The 22,367-nt window shown below is 45.7% G+C and overlaps 1 protein-coding gene across 3 annotated transcripts; it reads right to left on the reverse strand.

Moving 5' to 3' along the window:
- Positions 1-16,991: 16,991 nt before the first annotated feature.
- Positions 16,992-21,830, reverse strand: MYD88 (MYD88 innate immune signal transduction adaptor). 3 transcript variants are annotated; one of them, XM_008530729.2, is made up of 5 exons: positions 20,994-21,830; positions 20,018-20,152; positions 19,428-19,608; positions 19,156-19,247; positions 16,992-18,879 (listed from the first exon to the last, which is right to left on the reverse strand). In XM_008530729.2, exons 1-5 carry the CDS (start codon positions 21,319-21,321, stop codon positions 18,725-18,727), a joined length of 891 nt encoding a protein of 296 aa, XP_008528951.2. In that variant the 5' UTR covers positions 21,322-21,830; the 3' UTR covers positions 16,992-18,724. The 3 variants fall into 3 exon arrangements, with proteins under 3 accessions (XP_008528951.2, XP_070433365.1, XP_070433366.1); XM_070577264.1 differs by having other exon boundaries at positions 20,018-20,149; positions 20,994-21,429; XM_070577265.1 differs by having other exon boundaries at positions 19,447-19,608; positions 20,994-21,393.
- Between the last annotated feature and the right edge of the window lie 537 nt (positions 21,831-22,367).

Consider the following 22,367-nt stretch of genomic DNA (forward strand, 5'->3'; position numbering starts at 1 on the left):
CTGGTGAGGGTGTGCTCCCTGGCTTATAGAGAGCCATCTTTTCATTGTATCCTAATACGGCAGAGGGCGGAGAGCTTCCGAAGGCACTAATCCCATTCATGAGGGCACCACCTTCGTGACCTAATTACCTCCCAAAGGCCCTACCTCCAAATATTATCACATTGGGGGTTGGGATTTTCATGTATGGATTTAGGGGAGACACAAACATTCAGGTCGTAATGTACATGTATGTAAATATATAGAATAAGTTCTGGGAGATAGATGGAAGTGCAATATACATTTGTTTTACATGTATTGTTTGAACTATAAGGAGAAAATATTCCAATGCTATATAATATTAACAGTGTAAACTCTTTAAAGCAATTCATTAAAGTCAATTCCACAAAAATATTTTGGGGGCCTATAAACATAACCCACTGCTGTATTAATAATCAAGAAAATGCAAATTAAGGGGCTGGCCAGGTTGTGTAGCAGTTAAGTTCCTGCACTCTGCTTTGGTGGCCTGTGGTTTGCTGGTTTGGATCCCCAGGGCGGACCTACACGCCACTTACCAAGCTGTGCTGTGGCAAGTATATATAAAATAGAGGAAGATGGGCACAGGGCCAATCTTCCTCAAAAAAAAAAAAAGCAAAACTAAAATGAGATACCATTTCACTCTCAACAGATAGGAGAAATTTAAAAACCAGAGAATACTAAGTGTTGCCCAAAATGAGCTACAGAAACTAGTCTGCTAGTTGGAATGTCAGTTGATGCAACCTCTGGAAAGCAAGTTGGTATTACCTAGGAAAGGAGAACATGTGCTTCCCCTATAGCCCACTTCCACTCCCAAGTATATACCCTAAATAAACTTGCATACATATATTCCAAGTAATATTTACAAGAATAGCTATATCAGCATGTTTTGTAATAGCTAAATAAACAAAGGAAACCGCCCAAATGAAATATAAAAATATTCATACATTGGATACTATACAGTAGTGGAAATGTACCTATTACAGCTATGTAAACTAACTCAATAAGTCTCAAAACAATGCTGATAGAAACAAAGTAATGCGGGGCCAGCCCAGTGGCGCAGCAGTTAAGTGTGCACATTCTACTTCAGCGCCCAGAGTTTGCTGGTTCGGATCCCAGGTGCGGACATGGCACCACTTGGCAAGCCATGCTGTGGCAGTCGTCCCACATATAAAGTAGAGGAAGATGGGCATGGATGTTAGCTCAGGACCAATCTTCCTCAGCAAAAAGAGGAGGACTGACAGCAGATGCTGGCTCAGGGCTAATCTTCCTCAAAAAAACAAAAGAAAGAAACAAAGTAACAGAAGAATATATACAGTATGGTTGCACTCACAAAGGTCAAAAGTAGGCACAATTAAATAAACTTTTGTGTTAGATACTTAAGAAGAGCAAGGAAACAAAAAAATTCAATTTGCTGATTAGCTTTAGGGGAAAGGAGAGGAGGCAGCCAGGGTAGGGCACACGGGAGATTTATGATTCAGGTCGTGTTCTATTTCTTAACCTGATGATGGGTGCACAAGTGCTCAACTATTCATATATGTTTATGTGCTGTTTTAAAGTACATTTCATAATTTAAAGTTTGGTTCCTCATGTCTCAGGCAGTACTATTGTTTGTGGTACCCCAAACTGCTCTTCCCTTCACTGAAACTGAGGGGACTTCCAACACTCTCTTCAACCTGGTTACACTGTGCCTCCCTTTGCCCCTTTGTTCAGGCCGCTCCTCCTTCCAGGAATGCCACTTTTCTTCTCCTCCACCTGTCCAAGTCTTACTGGCTCTGCCAGGTTCAGCTGCTGGTCCACCCTCCCCTCCCCCTCAGAATGCTTTTTCCGAGATTGTTCCGGCCCTGGGGGAAGTCATGTACACTTAGCACCTCAGCCAGACCACTTCTGGGCACTTAGCCTGTGCTGCCGTGTACCCATAGTCTTGTCTTTTTGTGAATCTTCTGTATTTCAGATTAGGTTGTGGGTCACCCGTGAGGAGTAGGGGATATCCTATCACTAGAAAGGAAGTGAAGGGTTTTTGTAGAGATTTGGGTTTGGATTTGGGTTTTTGTTTTGCCCACCTTAAGCCCTGCCAGCATGACGACAATCTGGAAATTTATGAAGAGCTGCATTTTTCTCCTTTTTAGGAAAGTTTGCAAGAATGTATATACCATTTAATTCTCAACCTCAGGCAGGTGTATCAGAATCTCTAAGGGGTGGGTGTAGTTTGTAAAAAACGTTAAAAAATACAGATATCTCTCACTATCTAAACTCAAGAACTGAATGCTCATATTTATCTTCTCATAACTTGGTATCCCTCGCTCTCTGAACTCGGGAATTGAATAGATTCAGACAGCATGGAATTTAACACCTGGTTTCATATAACATAAATTCAGATAAAAAGCCCACTAAAATCTTCACAGCAACAATTAGATTTAAGTGCTTATAATGTGCTAGGAAATGTTCTGAGGGATGTAAATATCTCATGTAGCCGGTAAAATTGGCCTGTGAGGTTTTTATGCCGGTTTTACAAATGAGGAAACAAACTCATAAAGGTTAAGAAACTTGCCTCCAAAAATTCCTGGAAATGCTTAGCACAGTACCTGGCTTGTTATAAGTGCTCAATAAGTGATAGCTGTTATTTATTAGTTGGTGGGACTAGAGTAAGAAAGCATTATGGAGATGGGGGTTGAGCAACAGTGCCTGTCGTATGTCTGACTCAGGTCTGCTTCCTCAGGAAAAACAGGTTTCAGCCACCATGTGCATGATATCATTCACAGCATACCATTGCTGCCCATGGCACTGCCTAATTTCTTACTGCAAAATCTGATTCAGGAAATAAAGGCTTTCTCTTTGATTCTCAGTGACTTGTGAAGCCTTGTTTGCCTTTAGCACCCTACGTGAACAAGTGAATTCAGGTTTGAAGTCTTCAGAATTGAGGCCCCTGCCTGCCTGGGCACTGAGTTGGAAATTTCAAGAAATGGGAACAAAAGTACCCTATCAAGTGCAGTGCACAGACGTTATGAACTATTCTCCACCTGCACGGCTGTGAGCAGTCTGCCTAAATAGGAGATTGTCTTCCATTGTCCAGAGGGACCTGGGCTCCAGAACGGGTGTTACTTCCTGGTGAATGGCCGCAGACCATGACTTTTGAGTGGAGTCTAAGCTCTGGTCACCCTATCCAGCAGACAGAGAAGTTGTTATATTATCAGATTCTTCTGGTTCAGTCTTTTGGGGGTAACTTGGTCTCTCTTAGGTAAGTGCTAACCCACTTAGCACCCCCACCTCCGCATGCCATCCTCCCATAGATTGTCTTGTTGGACAGGAGGATAATAAAGCCCACATTGACTCCTTACACAGAATTACATAAAAGTGTCCTACAGAGTGACCTACCCAAGAGTTTAACCTGCCCAAATCCTAGAGAGAAAAATAATTTTAAAGTTTTGCTAGCCTTGTGGTAACTATTATAGAATAGTTGGTGCTGTAATGGGTCTTCTTATGCACCTCATAAGCCTTGGGACAGGGACTGAAAGCAGGAAAACAGAGGAAGTAACTCTGCATATTGCACAAGCACTGAGTCAGTCTACAGAACTTAAAGCTATACAGACTGTTGCAACTGGAAAAAACCTTTGTCTTCTCAATGTGGAGTTGGGTAATTTCACCTGTTAACGTGTGTGCATATGGTGGGTATGGTGTGTTATTAATATTTCACCTAGCAGGAAGACCTTGGAAGGAAGCAAATTTGTAATGCCAAGGACCCCTTGGAGGGTGAAGTATGTGTGTGTGCATGGGCACATACAAACATGGTGTTCTTCTAGGTTAAGTAACCAGGCTGTAGAAAATCTACTGCGAGGGGATAAGTATGCCCACAAATTGCCTGGGGGGAAAGAATGGCTCTTAGGACCACAACCCCTGCATGTAGAAAGGGTAGGGAAGGAATTTGCACTGTGAAGATTTGAAGAACCTTCTGAGGGCAGGAGAGTAGAACCAGCAACTGGGATGTTTGCACAAAGCATGCCGGTGAAGGGTCTTCACTTTTTAACAGGAATAAAATTCAAGGGATGGACCGTTAATATGATTGTCGTTGGAAGGCCATGGTTCACGGTTGTCCTGCAGCCCTCATATCAAAAGCCATGCCTTACTCACTCAAATCATGATGTTCCTCCTATACTGTAGGGATGAAACCCCTCCTACCTGTAATGTTCACACCATAAGTGTCACTGCCCTAAAGAAAAGGAAGAGGAAATAAAAGTAACACTTGTTTTTTCCTATCTGCAGGCGTATGGACAGGAGAAACAGATGAGGGAGAGCAGGGAGGGCAGGCAGGCTCCAGAGTCCTCATTTCCCCCTGTCCATTCTCCCCAACCCATCCAAATCTTGACTGGGGATAACTATAGAAACATCCAAGACAGATATGGAAACTCTGCAGAACCCAAGAACATCAGAGGCTTGTGGACTGCTCCCCCAGGTATGGCGTGGGAGACACTACAGGCCGCTAGCAGAAGCCTTGCACTTGGCTTTGCATCATGTCCAACATACTGTGGGAACAGGAATGCAGCAGTGATGGAGGGCAGAGTCTAGGCCAATGAACACCTAGATACCATGTCCAGTCCCTCATAGCCTATATTTGATCTACAGGAGATCAAAAGCTTCCTTGTGCCCCATGAAGGTATGAGGAAGTATTGTAGAGACCTGTACAGAGAGTTGGGATGAAAAGGCTGAGAAGTAGAACTTTGTGGTAGAAGGCAAATGGTTGAGACCACGGACTTCAGCTCTAGGTGCTGGCATCACACTCCAGAGGCCCGATGAGCCCCACTGCATCTCAGCAGGTGATTTTAGGAACTCAGGGATTGGGCCAGGTATTTCATGGCAGAATCAGAGGACAGTACAAGGGCTACCACAAGGTCACATTTGAGCCTCTCCTTTCCCACACTCCCAATCACCATCTTGACAAGATAAAGGGGGACAGGAACAGGACCTGAGAAGCAACATTTACTTAAGAGAGACCAAGTTACCCCCAAAGGCACTATTAGAACAGAAAGAATCTCATATATTGTTTACTGGCAAGCCTAAATCTCCCCCTTCCCACCCAGTAGGGCAGGGACTTGTGGGAAAGATTAGATTATGGAAAACAAAGAAGCTGCATTGTCTTTGCACCTCTGAGCTATGGGGTGAATAGATGTGCATCCCTGCTCTGTTCTGTGCGTTAAACTATAGGGCAGGCACATAAAAGTGTCCAGTTGCAGCTAGACCTTCAGTGAAGCCAGATACACCCTCACAGTTAGCACTGGAGCAGGAAAGGGAGACCAAGGCAGACCAGGGGCCCAGTGTTCAGCAGCAAAGTGGGCAGGACCCATGGCAGAGCAAGGAGGAGACCATCAGTGGACACAATGGGACTGTGGTTGCGTGAGCACTGCAGGGGGCTTGCAAGAAACCCATTTTGTCAGTTAGGACTTCTTGGTTGCTAGTGACAGGAAACCCAAACTGTATTAGGGTGCTAGCATTCCTGCTGTAACAATAGCCAAAATAGAAATTTGTATCTCCCTGATATAAAAGTCTTAATGTAAGCAGTCCTGCGCTGATAGTTCAGCTCCATAGTGTAAATGTCCCAGGCCCTTCCCATCCTGTGTCTGCATCCTCAACATGAGGCTTCTAGCTCCCACCACCACACCCACATTCCTGCAGCATGAAGTGGGTAGGGAAAGTAGAGGGCATACACCTTTCTGTTAAGGTCATGAACTAAAAGTTGCACATGTCACTTCCTCTTACATCCTATTACCCATAACTTAAACACATGGCCATACCTAGGGTGTCAGTTAGCTGTTGCCACAAAAATGCTGTGTAACAAACAACCCCAAAATATCAGTGGCAGACAACAGTAAGCATTTATTTCTTGTTTATATCTCTACAGATTAGCTGGTGTTCGGCTGGTCTATGTTGGACTCAGCTGAACTTTGTTCCAGGCTGCAGCTTGGGTTCAAATCTATTCCATGTATCTCTCATCTTCCTGCCACCAGTAAGCTACCCAGGACATGTGCTCTTCATGGTAATGACTTTCATGGTAATGGCAGCCAACATATGTCTTGGTAAGTCATGTACATAGATTAGGAGCTATGTGGAGAAGGTGGCCTTAGAGCAAGGTTGGTGACCTGACACAGGTCTGAGCCCTCACTTTTGTACTTACCTATCCAAGATCAGAATGGCAAGATGAAGGCATGAGCCCACCCAACTGCACAAGCACATTCAAAGCCTTTGCTTGGATCATGTCTGCTAAAATCCCGGCCTTCTGGTTATGAGGGAGATGGCACCATTTACTGGCTACTGATTTAAGGCTTATAAACTGAGACTTAAACAGGGCAATCCACTGTTCTACCAAGCCAGCTCTTTCTGGTTGATAGGGCATGTCATAAGACCAGGAATTCTAAGAGTGTGAGGCCACTGTCACACTTTATTTGTCAAAAATGTGTCCCTTAGATGAAAGCAGTGTCATATGACTTATCGTGGCAATGGATAAGGCATTTTTCAGGTCCATAAACTGATAGTGCTAGCAAAAATGGGGCAGGCAAGGGAGGCAAATCCAGACCCATGATAGGTGTTTACTCCTGTAAAGGCAAATAACCTTCCCCAACATGTTGAAAGGGGTCCAATTACCAGGTGTTTGGCTGGTCCCCCTGGAAATGGTGTCATTTCTGGGCTCAACACCACTTCTGAACAAACAGTTTGGGCACTCAAAGGCAGGACTTAGGGAAATATAAAGACCAGTGTTACAAAAGAACAGTCTCAAGTCAATGATCTCAGCTTCTATCTTAAGAAATAGAAAGGGGCCAGCCCCATGGCCGAATGGTTAAGTTCGCGTGCTCCGCTTCAGAAGCCTAGGGTTTCACTGGTTCCAATCCTAGGCACAGACATGGCACTGCTCATCAGGCCATGCTGAGGTGGAGTCCCACATAGCACAACCAGAGGCACTCACAACTAGAATATACAACTATGTACTGGGGGGATTTGGGGAGAAAAAACAGGGAAAAAGAAAAAGATTGGCAATAGTTGTTAGCTCAGGTGCCAATCTTTTTTTGTTGTTGTTGTTAAATATTTATTATAATAATTTTGTTTGCTTAAAATAAATCCCTTAGTGAGATTTATCGAGCTTTTTTTGTCACATGTACATGAGTGATTACTACTTATTACTAATCAGCATCAATTTTATTTCTTTATTTCTTTCCTTTTATTTTTTTAGGTATGTGTTGAGAAAATACGTTCACATAAATAGATGGTAATGGAAGCTGTTTCATTTTAGCAAGGTTTCTCAGTTCTTTGAACCTCAGGTGCCAATCTTAAAAGAAAAAAGAGTAGTTTGAACTTGAAGTAAACAGAAGAAAAGAAATATTAATGACCAGAGTAGAAATTAATGAAATAGTAGACAAAAGACAACAAGGAAAATCAATGAAACCAAAAACTGATTCTTTGAGAAAAATCTATACAGATGTTAAGCAAAAAAAGAGAGAAGACCCAAATTACCAATATCAGGAATGAGAGAGGTGACATCACTACAGTTTTTACAGATATTAAAAGGATAATATGTAATGAATATTATGAACAACTTAATGCCAATAAATTTAACAACTGAGGTGAAATGGACAAATTTCTTGAAAGACACAAACTATCAGAGCTCTAAGAGGAAATAACAACCTGCATAAACTTAGGTCTATGAAAAGTTTTGAATTTGTAGTTAAAATCCCTCCCACAAAGAAAATGGTGTCAGTAGCCAGATCACCTTGGTGAGGGCAAGTCTGTGTTGTTGAGCCCATGCGCAGTCTCCTTCCCTGTCACCATGGCCACCTTGTAAATGGGTCTGTTGACCAAGTGCCACAGTATCTGATGAAGAGGCCACCTGATGTCCATAGGTCGGGTCATCTTGTCCTCCTGATTACTGAGAGTCTCGTCTACAACAGATGCTCTTGGATAAGCAGTTATGTGGGACGTGAATATCTTTACACTATATATGTTGCAGGAAGTCCATCTTTCCCCTAGACCTCCTTGTTGCCAATCTTCTAATCTTGTTCTTTCTAAATTCCTGACCAGCTGGCCATCCTGTTAGCCAATGCCCATGAGTCACGTTAAATCTGTAACTTAGATCTGCAGCAGAGTACTGTGCACTGGAGAATATCCTTTCACTACTGGCTTTTGGAGCCACTTCCAGAGTGGGTTGTGGTGTAACAGTGATCCACTTCTGGCTGGTTCCAGGATATGTGTAGATTCATCTGTAAAAGAAGTCTGTGCTTTCTTTTTCTCCATTAACTGATCATATGTGTTTCCTCTCAGGGCGTAGGTAGAATGTTGGAAGAGATATAGTCAGGCATAGGCATTGGGTGTAAGAGGAGTCAGGTGGTTCACTTTGCCTTTAGATCTGCCCAGTATATACCATTTCCATTTTACAGTGGCAGGCTGATGTTGCCTCTCCAATTTTATGGTTCAGTGGACCAGATAATACCCAGTTCGTGATAAGTACTTTGAGTTGGTTGAATCTCTCTATGTCTTGCCCTCCACCTGTGCTTTATCCCATGCCACCACCACTGATAATTTGCTTATTTCTAATAACACTCCGTGCTATGGATTGCCAAGGTCCCATTTCCCCTCCATACTAGGAGGTTATCCATAGCAACTCAATTCCAGAATCCTATTTTAAGGCCACTCCTGATACCAATTATTGTACCACTCAGGTCCCAGAAGGAAATAAATGGCACACTCAAAATGGATAATTTGGTGGCGCAGTGGTTAAGTGTGCACATTCCGCTTCTCAGCAGTCCAGGGTCCGCTGGTTCGGATCCCGGGTGCGGACATGGCACTGCTTGGTAAAAGCCATGCTGTGGTAGGCGGGCCACATATAAAGTAGAGCAAGATGGGCATGGATGTTAGCTCAGGGCCAGTCTTCCTCAGAAAAAAGAGGAGAATTGGCAGTAGTTAGCTCAGGGCTTATCTTCCTCAAAAAAAAAAAGGATAATTTAAGGAAAGTTTAATAAAGGAGCTCTTTGCAAACCCAGGGGCAAGAAGTAGGGAAACTAAAAGGAATGTGCAGTAGTCCAGAGTTGGCAACCTTGGGGAGCCAACCAGCCCTAGGCCTGAAGGAGCAAGGAGATGGAGGACTAATGGAACCAGAGAGGGTAGGTGAAGGAGACTGCCAGCTGAAAGTAGCTGTAGCCTTTGGTGGAAAGGAAGTCAGTCCTCAGCAACCCCACAAAGAAGTGAGGCAAGGGAATACGTACCCTAACTTAATTCTCTTCCTGCTGTCTGATCTCCTGTTGGTGCCTCCTGTTGGCCAAGCCCAACAGGAAACCAGTGGGCAAGGGGACGCTATTGATGTAATCCTTGAAAGTCAATATCCTGGGGCACAGAGCCTTGTGGAGAACAAGGGGAGGAAATGTGAAGAAGACAGCTAATATCTATCTAGCACACAGCCTAAACTAGTTTAAACAAACAATTTATTAGCTCAATCTGAAAAGTCCAGCTGTAAGGCTTGAAATAGGAGCTCAAATGAGGTCATCAGTACTTGGTTTTTCTTCCATTTACAGGCTTCGTGTACAAGCTTCATATATAGGCAGTCTCTCCCATCATGTTCCAAGGTGGCTCCAGAACTTACAGCCTTTTTCATTCAAGCACAGTAGGATCTATCAAAGGATTCATTGGGTCTCATTGACTCTGATTGGGTCACATGACATGCCTGAACCAACCATAATGTTCAGCATTAAGGAGAGTTGCTGCTTGGTTTAGATCTCTGTATGGAGCTGGGGGTGAGGGAAATCATGGCATGGAATCTGGACGAGGAGGAGAAATGTTGATGTTGGGTAGCCAAAACATGATACCCTGTATCTCACTTCCCAAACGTATAGGGCAGAGCATTTCAGTCTTTCTGTACCTATGATTCACCCGGGGATCCTATTAAAGGGCAGAATCTAATGAATTAGGTCTGGAGTGGGGCGTGAGATACCTTATTTCTAACAGGCGATGTAGATGTCCAGGGACCACACTTTGAGTAGCAAGGTTCTGTAGCTGCACAGTTCAATATGGTAGTCACTAGCCACATGTGGCTGTTGAGCACTTGAAATGTGGCTAGTCTAAATTGAGACATGCTGTAGGTCTAAAATACACACTGGATTTTGAAGACAATATGAAAAAAGTTAAAATCTCATAAATAGTTTTTATATAGATTGCACGTTGAAATGATTTGTTAGATCTATTGGGTTACATGAAATACATTATTAAAATTAATTTCACCTGCTTCTTTTTATTTTTTTTAACATAGCTACTAGAAAATTTTAAAATACATATGTGACTCATGTATCTGTTGGATAGTGCTGCTGTAGAAGGAGGTGACTAACTCTTGTAGTAGATGAGGCTGGTGTTCTTAAAACACATTCGTTTTCACCATGGATGCTCACTCAGAAGAGCCTATCATAGCAGAGACCACATGAGATTTACCTCATGGGTCCTTGGACTTGGCCCACCCTTAGGACCTCATGACCTCAGGGTTAGGTAACTGTAGGTTGAATTGATGCACAAGTACTTAGGATAGGGGACACTGGAATGGGTCTGGAGGGGTGTGATCTGAGGATGGAGGAAGTTCCAGGATCCTGGAGTCCCTCCTCCCAGCCCCAGTCACTTCATTTCTCATTCTTGTTTATGCAGTTGCCTGAGGCAGAAATTACCATGTGCTTTTCAACTTCCCTAATCTATCCTGCACCCAACCACTAAACTAATCTTCACACTCCGGTTTTACCAGTCCTTTCCTGCCCAGACTCATGCACCTGGTTGCAGCCTGCATTCCAGGGGCTCCCTACTGAACCCGGAAGGTCTTGTCCTACCATTCTACCAGCCCCTAAATGTGCCTCTCACTTTCCTCATCTGTCTAAGTTAGTCCCTTACTGCTTGAAAGGACCTCTCTACCTCCAAGTCTCTACTCCACCAATTCTACCACCTTTCAAAGATTATCTGCCTCCAAAGTCCTTTTCAAGACTTCTGGCCCACAGAGGCTGGTCTTCAGATGTTGTAGGACACGCTACCTTTAGCATATAAGCCAGCATATCTGCTATGGAGGGCTGCATTGTCTAACTCTTGAGTTAGTTGGGTTTTCCTGTGTTTGTGCCTTGATTCTGCAACTAGGCTTTAAGTTCCTTGAGGACAGAGCCCTGCTTTGTTTATGTTTATGTTCTTCTTTTGACCTGGACCAACATAATAAGTAGGTCCTCAGAAAACATAAATGCAGTGCTGGTTGAAAATACGTAGACTTATATATGCATAAATATATGTTATTAGTGATCATTTTTATAATGAAAATCATTCTTTTTAAAAAACAAGGTGGTAGATAAATACTGGCGAGGATGTGGAAAAAAGGGAAAATTTGTTCACTGTTGTTGAACTGTAAATTTGTATAGCTACTATGGAAAACAGTATGGAGGTTCCTCAAAAATTTAAAATAGAATACCACATAACCCAGCAATTCCCCTTCTGGGTATATATCCAAAGGAAATGAAAACACTATGTCAATGAGATACCTGCACCCTCATGTTCACTGCAGCATTCTTTACAATAGCCAGGACATGGAAATAGCTTAAGTATCCATCGATGGATGTATGGATAAAGAAATTGTGGTGAATGTATGTGTACAATGGAATATTTTTCAGCCATTAAAAAAGGAAAATCCTGCCATTTTTTACAACATAGGTGGACTTTAAGGGCATTATGCTAAGTGAAATAAGTCAGTCAGAGAAAGACAAATACCATATGGTCTCACTTACACGTGGAATCTAAACAAACAAACAAAAAATCAAACTCATAGAAAAAGAGATCAGATTTGTGGTTATCAGAGGTAGGGGGTGGGGATGGGGGAATTGGATGAAGGCAGGCAAAAGGTACAAACTTCCAGTTATAAGATCAATAAGTACTGGAGATGTGGGGACCGGCCTGGTGGCATAGTTTGCACACTCTGCTTTGGCAGCCCAGGCTTCACAGGCCTGGATCTCAGGCACGGACCTAGCACCACTCGTCAAGCCGCCCTATGATGGCATCTCACATAAAATAGAGGAAGATTGGCACAGATGTTAGCAACAGTCTTCCACAAGCAAAAAGAGGAAGATTGGTAACAGAAGTTTGCTCAGGGCCAATCTTCCTCACACACACAAAAAATACTGGAGATGTAATGTACGACTTAATGACTATAGTTAACACTGCTGAATGGTATATTTGAAAGTTAAGACAGTACATCCTTAGAGCTCTCATCACAAGGAAAAAAATATGTATTTTTCTTTTTGTTTGTATCTATATGAGATTATGGGGGTTAACTAAACTTACTGTGGTAATCATTTTACAATATATGTAAGTCAAGTCATTATGCTGTACACCTTAAACTTACATAGTGCTGTATGTCAGTTTATATCCCAATAAAATTGGGAGGGGAAAAAAACAAGATGGAAAATTAAGCTTTACTTATTGTATAAGCACCCAGGGGTTTTTGTTTTTATTTCATTTTCATATTAATTTTTTTTTTTGAGGAAGATTAGCCCTGAGCTAACATCGGTGCCCTTCTTCCTCTATTTTATACATGGGATGTCTGCCACAGCGTGACAAGTGGTGTGTAGGTCTGCACCAGGATCCAAACTGGTGAACCCTGGGCCACCGAAGCAGAGCGTACAAACTTAACTGCTACGCCATCGGGCCAGCCCCTCATGTTAAATTTTTAAAGAACTTTATCTTGAGATAATTGTAGATTCACAGGAAGTTGCAAGAATAGTACAGAGAAGTTCCTGGACCTTTCACACAATTTCCTCCAATGGATATATCTTATGTAACTGTCGTACTATATCAAAACCAGGAACTTGACATTAGAATGTGTGTGTACAGTTCTTTGCCATTTTCTCACATGTAGATCCATGTAACCACCACTACAATCAAGATAGAGAACTATTAGAACACCTTAAAGATCTTCCTGGGCTACCTCTTTATAGCACACCCACTCCCTTTCCTCCTGATCATCCCGAACCCTGACAACCGCTGATCTATTCTCCATCTCTGTAATTTTGCTGATTTCGAGTAGAATTTCACTTTCATTTATTTATAGTGTTTGGAGAGTATCTCTTTGTATAGGTATTTAGTAGGTGCTCTAGATATGACATTTTATGTACGTAACTTATCTCAGTTGTACTTGTGTGGACATTACCAGTTTCAGGGAGGTATAGAAAGGTTTCTTCTCTTTAAGACCCTTTAGTCTCTCCTGTTTATAATATAGCTGTCTTAAATATTTCCTCTACATAAATTGAGAACCATATCAGACAATGCATGAGTGCTTAGGACAGGGGACGCTGGACTCGATCCTGTGGGCTTTGATCTTTTGAGGAAAGAGGAAATTGTGGGGACCACAGAGTCTCTCTTCCCAGCCAGCAAATTTCACTTCTCCTTTTCATTTGTGCAGTTGCTTGAAGCAGAAATTACCACTGTGCTTATCAACTTCCCTAATCTATCCTGTACACAACCACTAATCTTTTGCTTAACCCATCAGATATAATTTAGAAAACTCAAGAGGAGAAGGAAAACATTTTGTATTAACCCACATTTTTACTCTTTTGTTCTTCCTTCTTGATGTTCCAGATCCCTGTTTTAATCATTTATTTTCTGTTTCTGACCCTCCTTTAGCTATTTTTAGGTTAGGTCTGCTGTTGACAAATTCTTGTAGTTTTTCTTCATCTGAGAATGTCTTGATTTCCTCTTCATTCCTGATTTTTACTGGTTATAGGAGTTTGAGTTGACAGTTCTTTCAGCACTTGAAAAATGTTGTGCCACTTCTTTCTGACCTCCATGGCTTCTGATGAAATATCTGATACTGTTTAAATTGTTTTCTTCATTATAGGAAAGGTGTCATTTTCCTCTGGCTGCTTTCAAGATATTTTCTTTGTCTTTAGTTTTCAGAAGTTTGACTGTGATGTATTTTTGCATGGATTTCTGTGGGTTTATCCTGTTTGGGGTTTGGTCAGCTTCTTGAATCTGTAGGTGTATGTCTTTGGCATATTTGGAAAATTTTCAAGCATACTTATTTGAGTACTTTTAAAGCTCTGCCTTCTTTCTCCTCTCAATTTGGGACTCCAGTGACACAAATATTAGATTTTTCTTATGGTCCCGCAAATTCCTGAGACTCTGTTAAATTTTTTTCAGTCTATTTTCAAGTGAAGTAGCAATAATGCTTGTACTTTTTAATTTAAAACATTTTTTTAATTTTGAAAAATTTTAAACACAGAGCAATAGAAGAAATAAGCTTCCAATTTAATAACTAAGATATGGTCACATTTGCTTCATGTATCCTTTGTTATTTTTTTCTCTCTCAGGTTGCTTAGGTACTTAAAAGCAAATCTTAGACATCACTCATTTCATGCCATTATGCTTCAGAACTGGTCTAACAGATTTGGACATCTTCTGATGTAACCACAATGCTATTATCACATCTAAAAAAAATAGTGATAATTCTTTGGCATCATCTAATACCCAAATTTCCCCAATTGTCCCCAGAATGTCTTTTTTTCAGTAGTAGTAAAGGACACATAACATAAAATTTACCATCTTAGCCACTTTTTAAGTGTATAGTTCAGGGGCTGGCCCAGTGGCGCAGTGGTTAAGTGCACACATTCTGCTTCTTGGTGGCCTGGGGTTCGCTGGTTCAGATCTCGGGTGCGGATGTGGCACCGCTTGGTACACCATGCTGTGGTAGGCATCCCACGTATAAAGTAGAGGAAGATGGGCATGGATGTGAGCTCAGGGCCAGGCTTCCTCAGCAAAAAGAGGAGGATTGGCAGCAGATGTTAGCTCAGGGCTAATCTTCCTCAAAAATAAATAAATAAATGAATAAAAATAAAAAATAAATGTACAGTTCAGTAGTTTTAAGTACATTTACGTCAGTGTACAACCAATCTCCAGAACGTTTTTCATTGTGCAGAACTGAAACTCTGTACCTATTGAACAACTCTCCATTCTCTCCTCCCCGAGGCCCTGGAAACCATCATTCTATTTTCTATCTCTGAATTTAGCTATTCTAGATACCTCATAAAAGTGGAACTATATAGTATTTGTCTTCTTGCAACTGGCTTATTTCCCTTAGCATAATGTCCTCAAGGTTCATCCATGTTGTAGCATGTGTCAGAATTTCATTCCTTTTTAATGATGAATAACATTCCATTGTATTTATATACCACATTTTGCTCATCCATTCATCTGTCAAGGAACACTTGGGTTGCTTACATGTTTTGGCTATTGTGAATAATGCTACTAGGAATACGGGTGTACAGATATCTCTTTGAGACCCTGCCTTCAATTCTTTGGGGTATATTCTCAGAATGGAATTGCTGGGTCATACGGTATTTCTATGTTGAATTTTTTGAGAAATTGCCATTCCACTTTCCACAGCAGCTGTACCATTTTACATTCCCACCAACATTGCACAAAGGTTCCAATTTCTCCACATCCTCACCAACACATGTTATTTTCTGTTTGTTTTTTTTTTATGGTAGCCATCCTAATGGGTAGGAGATGGTATCTCGTTGTGGTTTTGATTTGCATTTCCCTAATGATTAGTGATGTTGAGCATCCTTTCATGTATTTATTAGTCATATGTATATCTTCTTTAGAGAAACTAGTCCCTTGCACATTTTTTATTTGGGTTGTTTGTTTGTTGTTGAGTTATAGGGGTTCTCTATATATTCTGAATATTAACCTCTATCAGATATATGACCCAAGACTGTCTTTTTACAACTGATCTGTTTGAACCAGGATCCAACAAAGTCACATTTATATTAGTATATTTTATTGACTACTCTCTCTCCCTGTTTCTTTCCCCTGTCATTGACTTGTGGCGGGATCCAGGTCCATTGTCGTGAAGACTTGTACTTTTGTATTTTAACTTTGCTGCTGCACTCCAAAGTTTCCTGCTTTTGCTTTTGGCAATTCCAGCAGTGAGTCTTCCCTATTGAAAAATGAGAGTGTCTCTATCAGAGGTTCCTAGAGGACTAAACCAAAAATGAGAAGAGGAACCTGTCTCGGTATCTGGGAACCTCTGGTGGCGGGGGTGGGCGCTGGAGAAGGAAGGTTGGAGGGGTGTGAGCCTGGCCTGAGAGAACAGAACAGAACAGAAGCTTTTCCCATGAGGCGACTGGTGTTACCCAGAGACTCCCAATGATCGGGAACAGACCCAAAGACTATCCCTCCAGCCATGGGTGGCACAGGGCAGATGCTGGGGGCACCGCTGGGACCATACTGCAGCTCTGCTTCCCAGGGGACACTGGAGAGGAAGATCCTGCCTCAGGGCTGCCCTGCATACGTGAGGGCCTTCGTAGATGTCCTTGAGGGCACAGGGGCAAGGCTGGGGAGTCTCCAGCATCCAGGAGGCTCAGATCCAGGACATGGTAACAGAGAGACCATTGAGAGAAAAGCTGCGGTCGCTAATGTCTGGGCATTCTGAAAGATCACTAGAGTTATCTCCAGGATTAGGAGTATGGGTGATTTTTTTTCTTTATATTTTCCAAATTTTCTTGAGTGAATAATGAAAAAGTGATACATTCTATTTAAAAATAGATCAACACCTTTAGGATTAACACAGATATGCCTAAGGATGACCATTATTGATAACAACTGAGTTCTCCAGAGAACTGTGGGCTGGAATGGGCTGGGACCTAAAAGAGCAGCCCCTGCCCACTGGCTGGGCCTGACCCAGGAGCATGGCACAGTCCCGGGAAGACCAGGCTTGGTGGAGATGAGCAGTCTCCCCTGCCTCTGGAAATGAGGCTGCTATTCCTGGTTTTGCCTGCAGCCCTAGTGAGGCCTGGGGCCTTTAAGGGAGGGGGCCCAGGCTTCAGGATGCCCCTGCCAAACCCAATGGAAACTACCCAGTGGGCCAGTTTCTCTTACCCAGGAGAGCCTTATCCTAGCTTACTGCTTCCAAACTCGTAGACACCAACAAAACCCACTGCTCCCCAAGTAGAGAACTCTTTATTGTAAACCCAGGATACAGAAGGAGAAATGACAAACATAGGCATTTCTCAGCTCTCTGAGATTCTCACAATGCATACAAAACCGTAGTAAAAGATAGTTTCCTAAAATTGTTTTAAAATACCTCCCAATATCAAAGTGGGGATAGGTGCATGGTAGCTAAGTGCTTCGTCAATGTCATGCAGAGAGGGGCCTCCAGTCCCTCTGAGACCCTGAGGAAACGTACCTTGCCCCCCCCATGGCTGGAGGTGGAGCAAAGAGGACACACATTTTCTATTAGATTTAGGGTCCTGGGTCTGCCCTGGGTCAGAGACCTGAGACCATGACATTTTCTCCTCAAAGGAGAGCTTGAGGGTGACTAACGTACAAATGTGCGGGGGAGGGAAACACAGCTGTGTCTGCAGCTAACTTGCTGTGTGAGTTCAAGCAGCCCTCTCTTGCTCTGTGCTCCACTGAAGGTATGAATACTGGCATAGTGGGTCCTTTCCAGAGTCTGGTTTTAAATGAAGAGGGAAAAAAGAGAAAAGGAATACAAGAGTGTCCCATCTTTGTCCAGGGTTAGACCCCCTTGATGGTTGGACTGTCCCCACCAGCCGTTCCTAGAAGCTGTACCCAGGGAAATATGTGCATGAAGGTGGCTGTGTGTGTGTGTGTGTGTGAGGGTGCACGTGCATGTAGATATGTGGCTGTGAGTTTGTATGTGTCCATGTACCCATAAGCCTTGGGGCAGGAGGCTCTTGTGTGATCACTGTTTGTAAACTGGTCCCAGCAAACAGCTTTGTAAGGCAATCAAAGTACAGAAGGTTGGTAGGACAGCTCTCTGGGGGGCCCAACGGGGAAGCTTTCCTCCTTACACTGCCATGGTGACCCAGCCCCGGAACCCAAACTTGATGGATATGCTGGAGGTCAGGATCCTTCTCATGCCAGGCAGAGGTGAGAGTGTGATCACAGGGGTGTGGAGAGGTGGAAGGAAAAAGCAGTCCTAGACAATTGGGCCAATGTCTTGGGGACATGTCCCACTGAAGGTAGGCAGAGGCTGGGAGGGGTCAAAGAGACAGATAAGAGGTGGACCCATTAGGGAATCAGGTTCAAGGTAGGATCTCCCCATGCTGGGCCAGCCTGCTTCCCCATCTGCCCCTGGGGGCAGGCGGAGGAAGTGGGATATGAGGTGGGCAACCAGGCACTGACGTATCAGTAGGCACCATCATGGAAGCAGCTGCCCCAGCAGTGCCGTGGTCCCCACAGTGGCCAGCATGTGGCCCAGGCAGCCAGCTCTCTCACAACCAACATTTGTCTCCCCTAGGAGACCCAGACCAATGTTTCAACATTTCCTACAGTGATTCAAACACAGCTACTGCCTGTTCTCCCCACCGTACTTAGTTCTCAGGTAGAGAAACTGAGGCCTAAGATGTGTGGACAGGTCAGAGCTGGCTCCGCTGGTCCTCTTCTTAGTCCCAGCTAGCTGTGGTTTTCACTCTCCTGGCTGATAACCCAGCAAGTGGACGTGACACTTGCAGCCACTGGTTCCACGCAGGACATGAGATGTGATGTCCAGATATGTATAGTGGCTGCAGATGTGTCTATGGAGTTGGCATCTCCAAGAATTGAGAGGCAAGTGGAACACAGATTTCCCTACAACCACAGGAGGAAGCAGGGGCAGAAGTACATGTACAGGCAGACAGACGCACGCACACCCAGGGTCCCCAGGCAGTCTTCAGGGCAGGGACAGAGCCTTGGCGAGGCGAGTCCAGAACCAGGACTTGGTGCAAGGGTTGGTGTAGTCACAGACAGTGATGAACCGTAGGATGCTGGGGAACTCTTTCTTCATTGCCTTGTACTTGATGGGGATCAGTCGTTTCTGATGGGCACCTGCAAGCCAAGGGATGCAGAGATGGCACCAGGCCCTCGCCTCATGATAGGGTGGGACCAGTCCCCAGCCCAGGGGTTAACAACAGCCCTCCCTCAACTAAGCATCCCTGGCACACATTCACCCACACAAAGGGCATTCATGTGTCCACACCCTCAGGTGTGTAGAGACCCAAAGGAGTTCCTTGGTGCTGTATCCATGGCCCTTGGTGAGAGAAGGCTGACATCCTGAGAGCCCGCCCACCCACTCCTCTGTGGCAAGGGCAGGGCTGAGCTTACCTGGAGAGAGGCTGAGTGCAAACTTAGTCTGGAAGTCACATTCCTTGCTTTGCAAGTAATCATCGGAGACAACCACCACCATCCTGCGGCACCTAGGGGAGAGTGGGCAGGCTGCAGGCACTGTGGTGATCTAGTTCAGCTTACCAGGAGACAGCCTTGGAAGGAGCCCAGGGTGCCCAGGCTAGACGGGGCCCAGCTGGGAGAATCCCAGCATCTGGATCCCTGGGCAGGGCTTTGCGCATCCACCCACTCACCCCCTGAGCTTAGCTAACCTCTTCTCAATGAGTTCACTGGCGATGGACCAGACACAGGTGCCAGGCAGGACATCGCGGTCAGACACACACAACTTCAGTCGATAGTTTGTCTGCTCCAGCTGCCGGATCATCTCCTGCACAAACTGGATGTCGCTGGGGCAGTAGCAGATGAAGGCATCAAAACGCTCAGGCATTTGCCCTGGGTGCAGAGCATAATGGTGATGGTCAGAGTTCTACAGAAAGACTGGGGTGGAGCCTAGCCAGGAGCCCCCAGCCTAGGTGACCCTAGACTAATCCTGGGATGACATGACTCAGAGAAAGCGCCCTTCTCAGGAGAAGAAAGATGAATGCCTCCCCCTCTGCCTGCCCCAGGCCAAGCCGTGGGTTGACCATGAGACAGACACATCATTTCATGAGAGTCTCACACCAGCCCAGAGGTAGGACTATCATTGTTCCCATTTCTTAGTTGAGGAAACTCAGGCTCAAAGAGATGTGACTTGCCCCAGGTCCCACAGCCCATCTGCTTTCAACATCTATGCTCCTAAAACCACAATGTCCCATGGCCCATCTGTCCCGCCCGGCTGAAGGGAGCAGTATTGGGCCCTTACCCAGGGGGTCATCGAGCGTGGTGATGCCTGCCAGCTCTGCCGTCCGTGGGACACTACTGTCTACCGCAGCCACCTGTAAGGGCTTCTCAGACTCCTGCTGCTGCTGCTTCAGGATATACTTTTGGCAGTCCTCTTCTGTGGGAAAGAGACAGGTGTGGCAGGCTCCCCAAGGGTGCGCCATGCCTTTACCCACAGTCAGGATCCAGCACCTGTCCCACCTCCCTGGCCATGTTGTGCTCCAGGGCTTCTCCAGCCCACTGGTGCCATCCACGGTTCGACAGCTCTGAAAAGTTGAGCTCCCACCTGGCTCTGACCATCCCAACTGGATGTCAGTGGTGTTCTGGCCATCTGGGAAGTCATCAAGGTCAGTCTCGTGTATCTCTGTCCCTTTGCCCTGGCTCCCCTTCCTAGGGCTCCTGAGATACCAAGATCTGCTTCTTCTAGGATCCACGGCTGATGTAGGGGCTGGGTACGCAAGAAGGGCTCAGGAGACCCAGTGTTTGTGTGCGGTGAGGGCAGAGGCCCCAACCAAGCAAGCTGTTCCTGTCAGTGGGCCACTGTCCTCATGCCTATGCATGTACATCAGAGAGTAGCAGGAAGGGCTGAATTTCCCAGGGACCTGAGGTTTCCAAGACTGTTAGCTTTCAGTCCCTCACCTGCCCTCTTGCTCTACCTGAAGCAGCCCAGACCCCCACCCCGCAAGAGGACCCCGATTCTGACTCTGGCCCCACGTGAAAGCCTTTCCCTAAGCTGTTTCCCTCCGTTCCTCTCCTGGCCTTCACCTCCTTTCTCCTAACATCTCGGATACTGAAAGAGGGGTCCCACATGGTTCCCCCTCTGCAGGCTGCCTCCACCCCCAGGAAGGAAACGAGGGCCTCTCCAGGGAAGACTGGATGCTGAGGTCAGCGAAGGTCAGCTCCCTCAACCTCACCCCACCCCCACCCCGGGTATGAGGACGGGAAGGGGGTGTCCTCACCAATGCTGGGCCCCAGTTCCACCAGCACGTCGTCGCGGCCCAGCTTGGCGAGCAGCTCGAGCAGGCGGCCCACGGAAGCGCCAGGGCGTCCCTGCCAGTCGTCCAGCAGGCTGCCCGTGGGGTCGGTGTGCGTCTCCAGCTGCCGGATCTCCAAGTACTCGAAGTCCATCTCCTCGGCCAGCGCCGTCCAGTCAGCCGCCACCTGCGTCCGCACGTTCAAGAAGAGCGACAGGCGGCGCCGCACTCGCACGTTGAGCGCAGCCAGCGGCAGGGAGGACGCGGAGGGAATGTGGGGCGCGGACCCCACGCCGGGGCCTCCTGCAGCCATGGCGGGCCGCCCTGGAGCCTCCGCGCTGTGGAGCCGCGTCGCGGGACCGCGCTTCCTCCTTCCTCCCCGGCCAACCCCCCGCCCCGCCCCGCCGGTTTCTCTTTCCGAGAAGCGCCGCCCTGCCCTACAATCTGCAGTCACGGCAGATGTGCGGAGGTGGGGGCGCACCACCCTTGCCCTTGGGGTCTCGGGGACGGGAATGTGGTAACCGGAGACCTCTCCTCGAACAGGGGGGTGGGGGAGGGGGAGACGACGACGCCCCTTCGGGGGTTGTAGGAAACAGGGGCCTTGCTCTTTTGGTTCTGGTGGAGTCACATCCTTTCCATTGGGGATCTGAAGGGTTCATACGGTTCTGCCTTCGAGGATGGCGGAGAGGGGGCAAGGGGGGAGGCATCGGCTGTGTCTCCCCACCTGGATTTCTTGGAAACATCCAATCCTGCCCGTAGGAGTATGGGGAGTCCCCAACCATACACTCAGAGGTGGCGGTGGGAAAGGGCATCCTGCCTTCTGGAGTCTGAGGCATGCCACGGCCCTACCCTTTAAAGGTGGGGGACACCACCCTCCCCTTCGGCGCTGGGGATAACCTGGCGCTTTGGCCTTTGTTGTCTGGGAGAAACCCAGTACTACTCTCCGGGGTCTAGAGAAACACGTTGCCATTGGGAATCAAGGGGCACCTGGTCTTGCTCTTTAGGATTGGGGGTAGGTGGGGGAGCAACACAGTCTTGACCTGGGGAGCGCTGGTTCATTCATCGTTCAGCAGGTATTTATAGATCACCTAAGTGTCAAGCATGTTGCAGAACCCCGGATACAGGGTTGTTCACTGCCTTGGTGGAGCCCTCAGCCTAGTGGAGGTCAAATCATCCCAAATGACTGTAAAATTGGTGAAAAGAAGTGTCTGGTGCTCTCTCTCCAGATAGGAAGCTTGTCACATCTCGGCACCTTTGTACAATCCGTCTCCTGCCGCCCCAGAATCCCAAATTCCCTCAGGCTTCTCGAAAGACTTCCCAGCAGAGCCCAAGCACTGGACTCTGGGGGCGTTTCAGAAT

This window comes from Equus przewalskii, chromosome 15 (assembly GCF_037783145.1).
Source record: "Equus przewalskii isolate Varuska chromosome 15, EquPr2, whole genome shotgun sequence".
Lineage (NCBI taxonomy): Eukaryota > Metazoa > Chordata > Mammalia > Perissodactyla > Equidae > Equus > Equus przewalskii.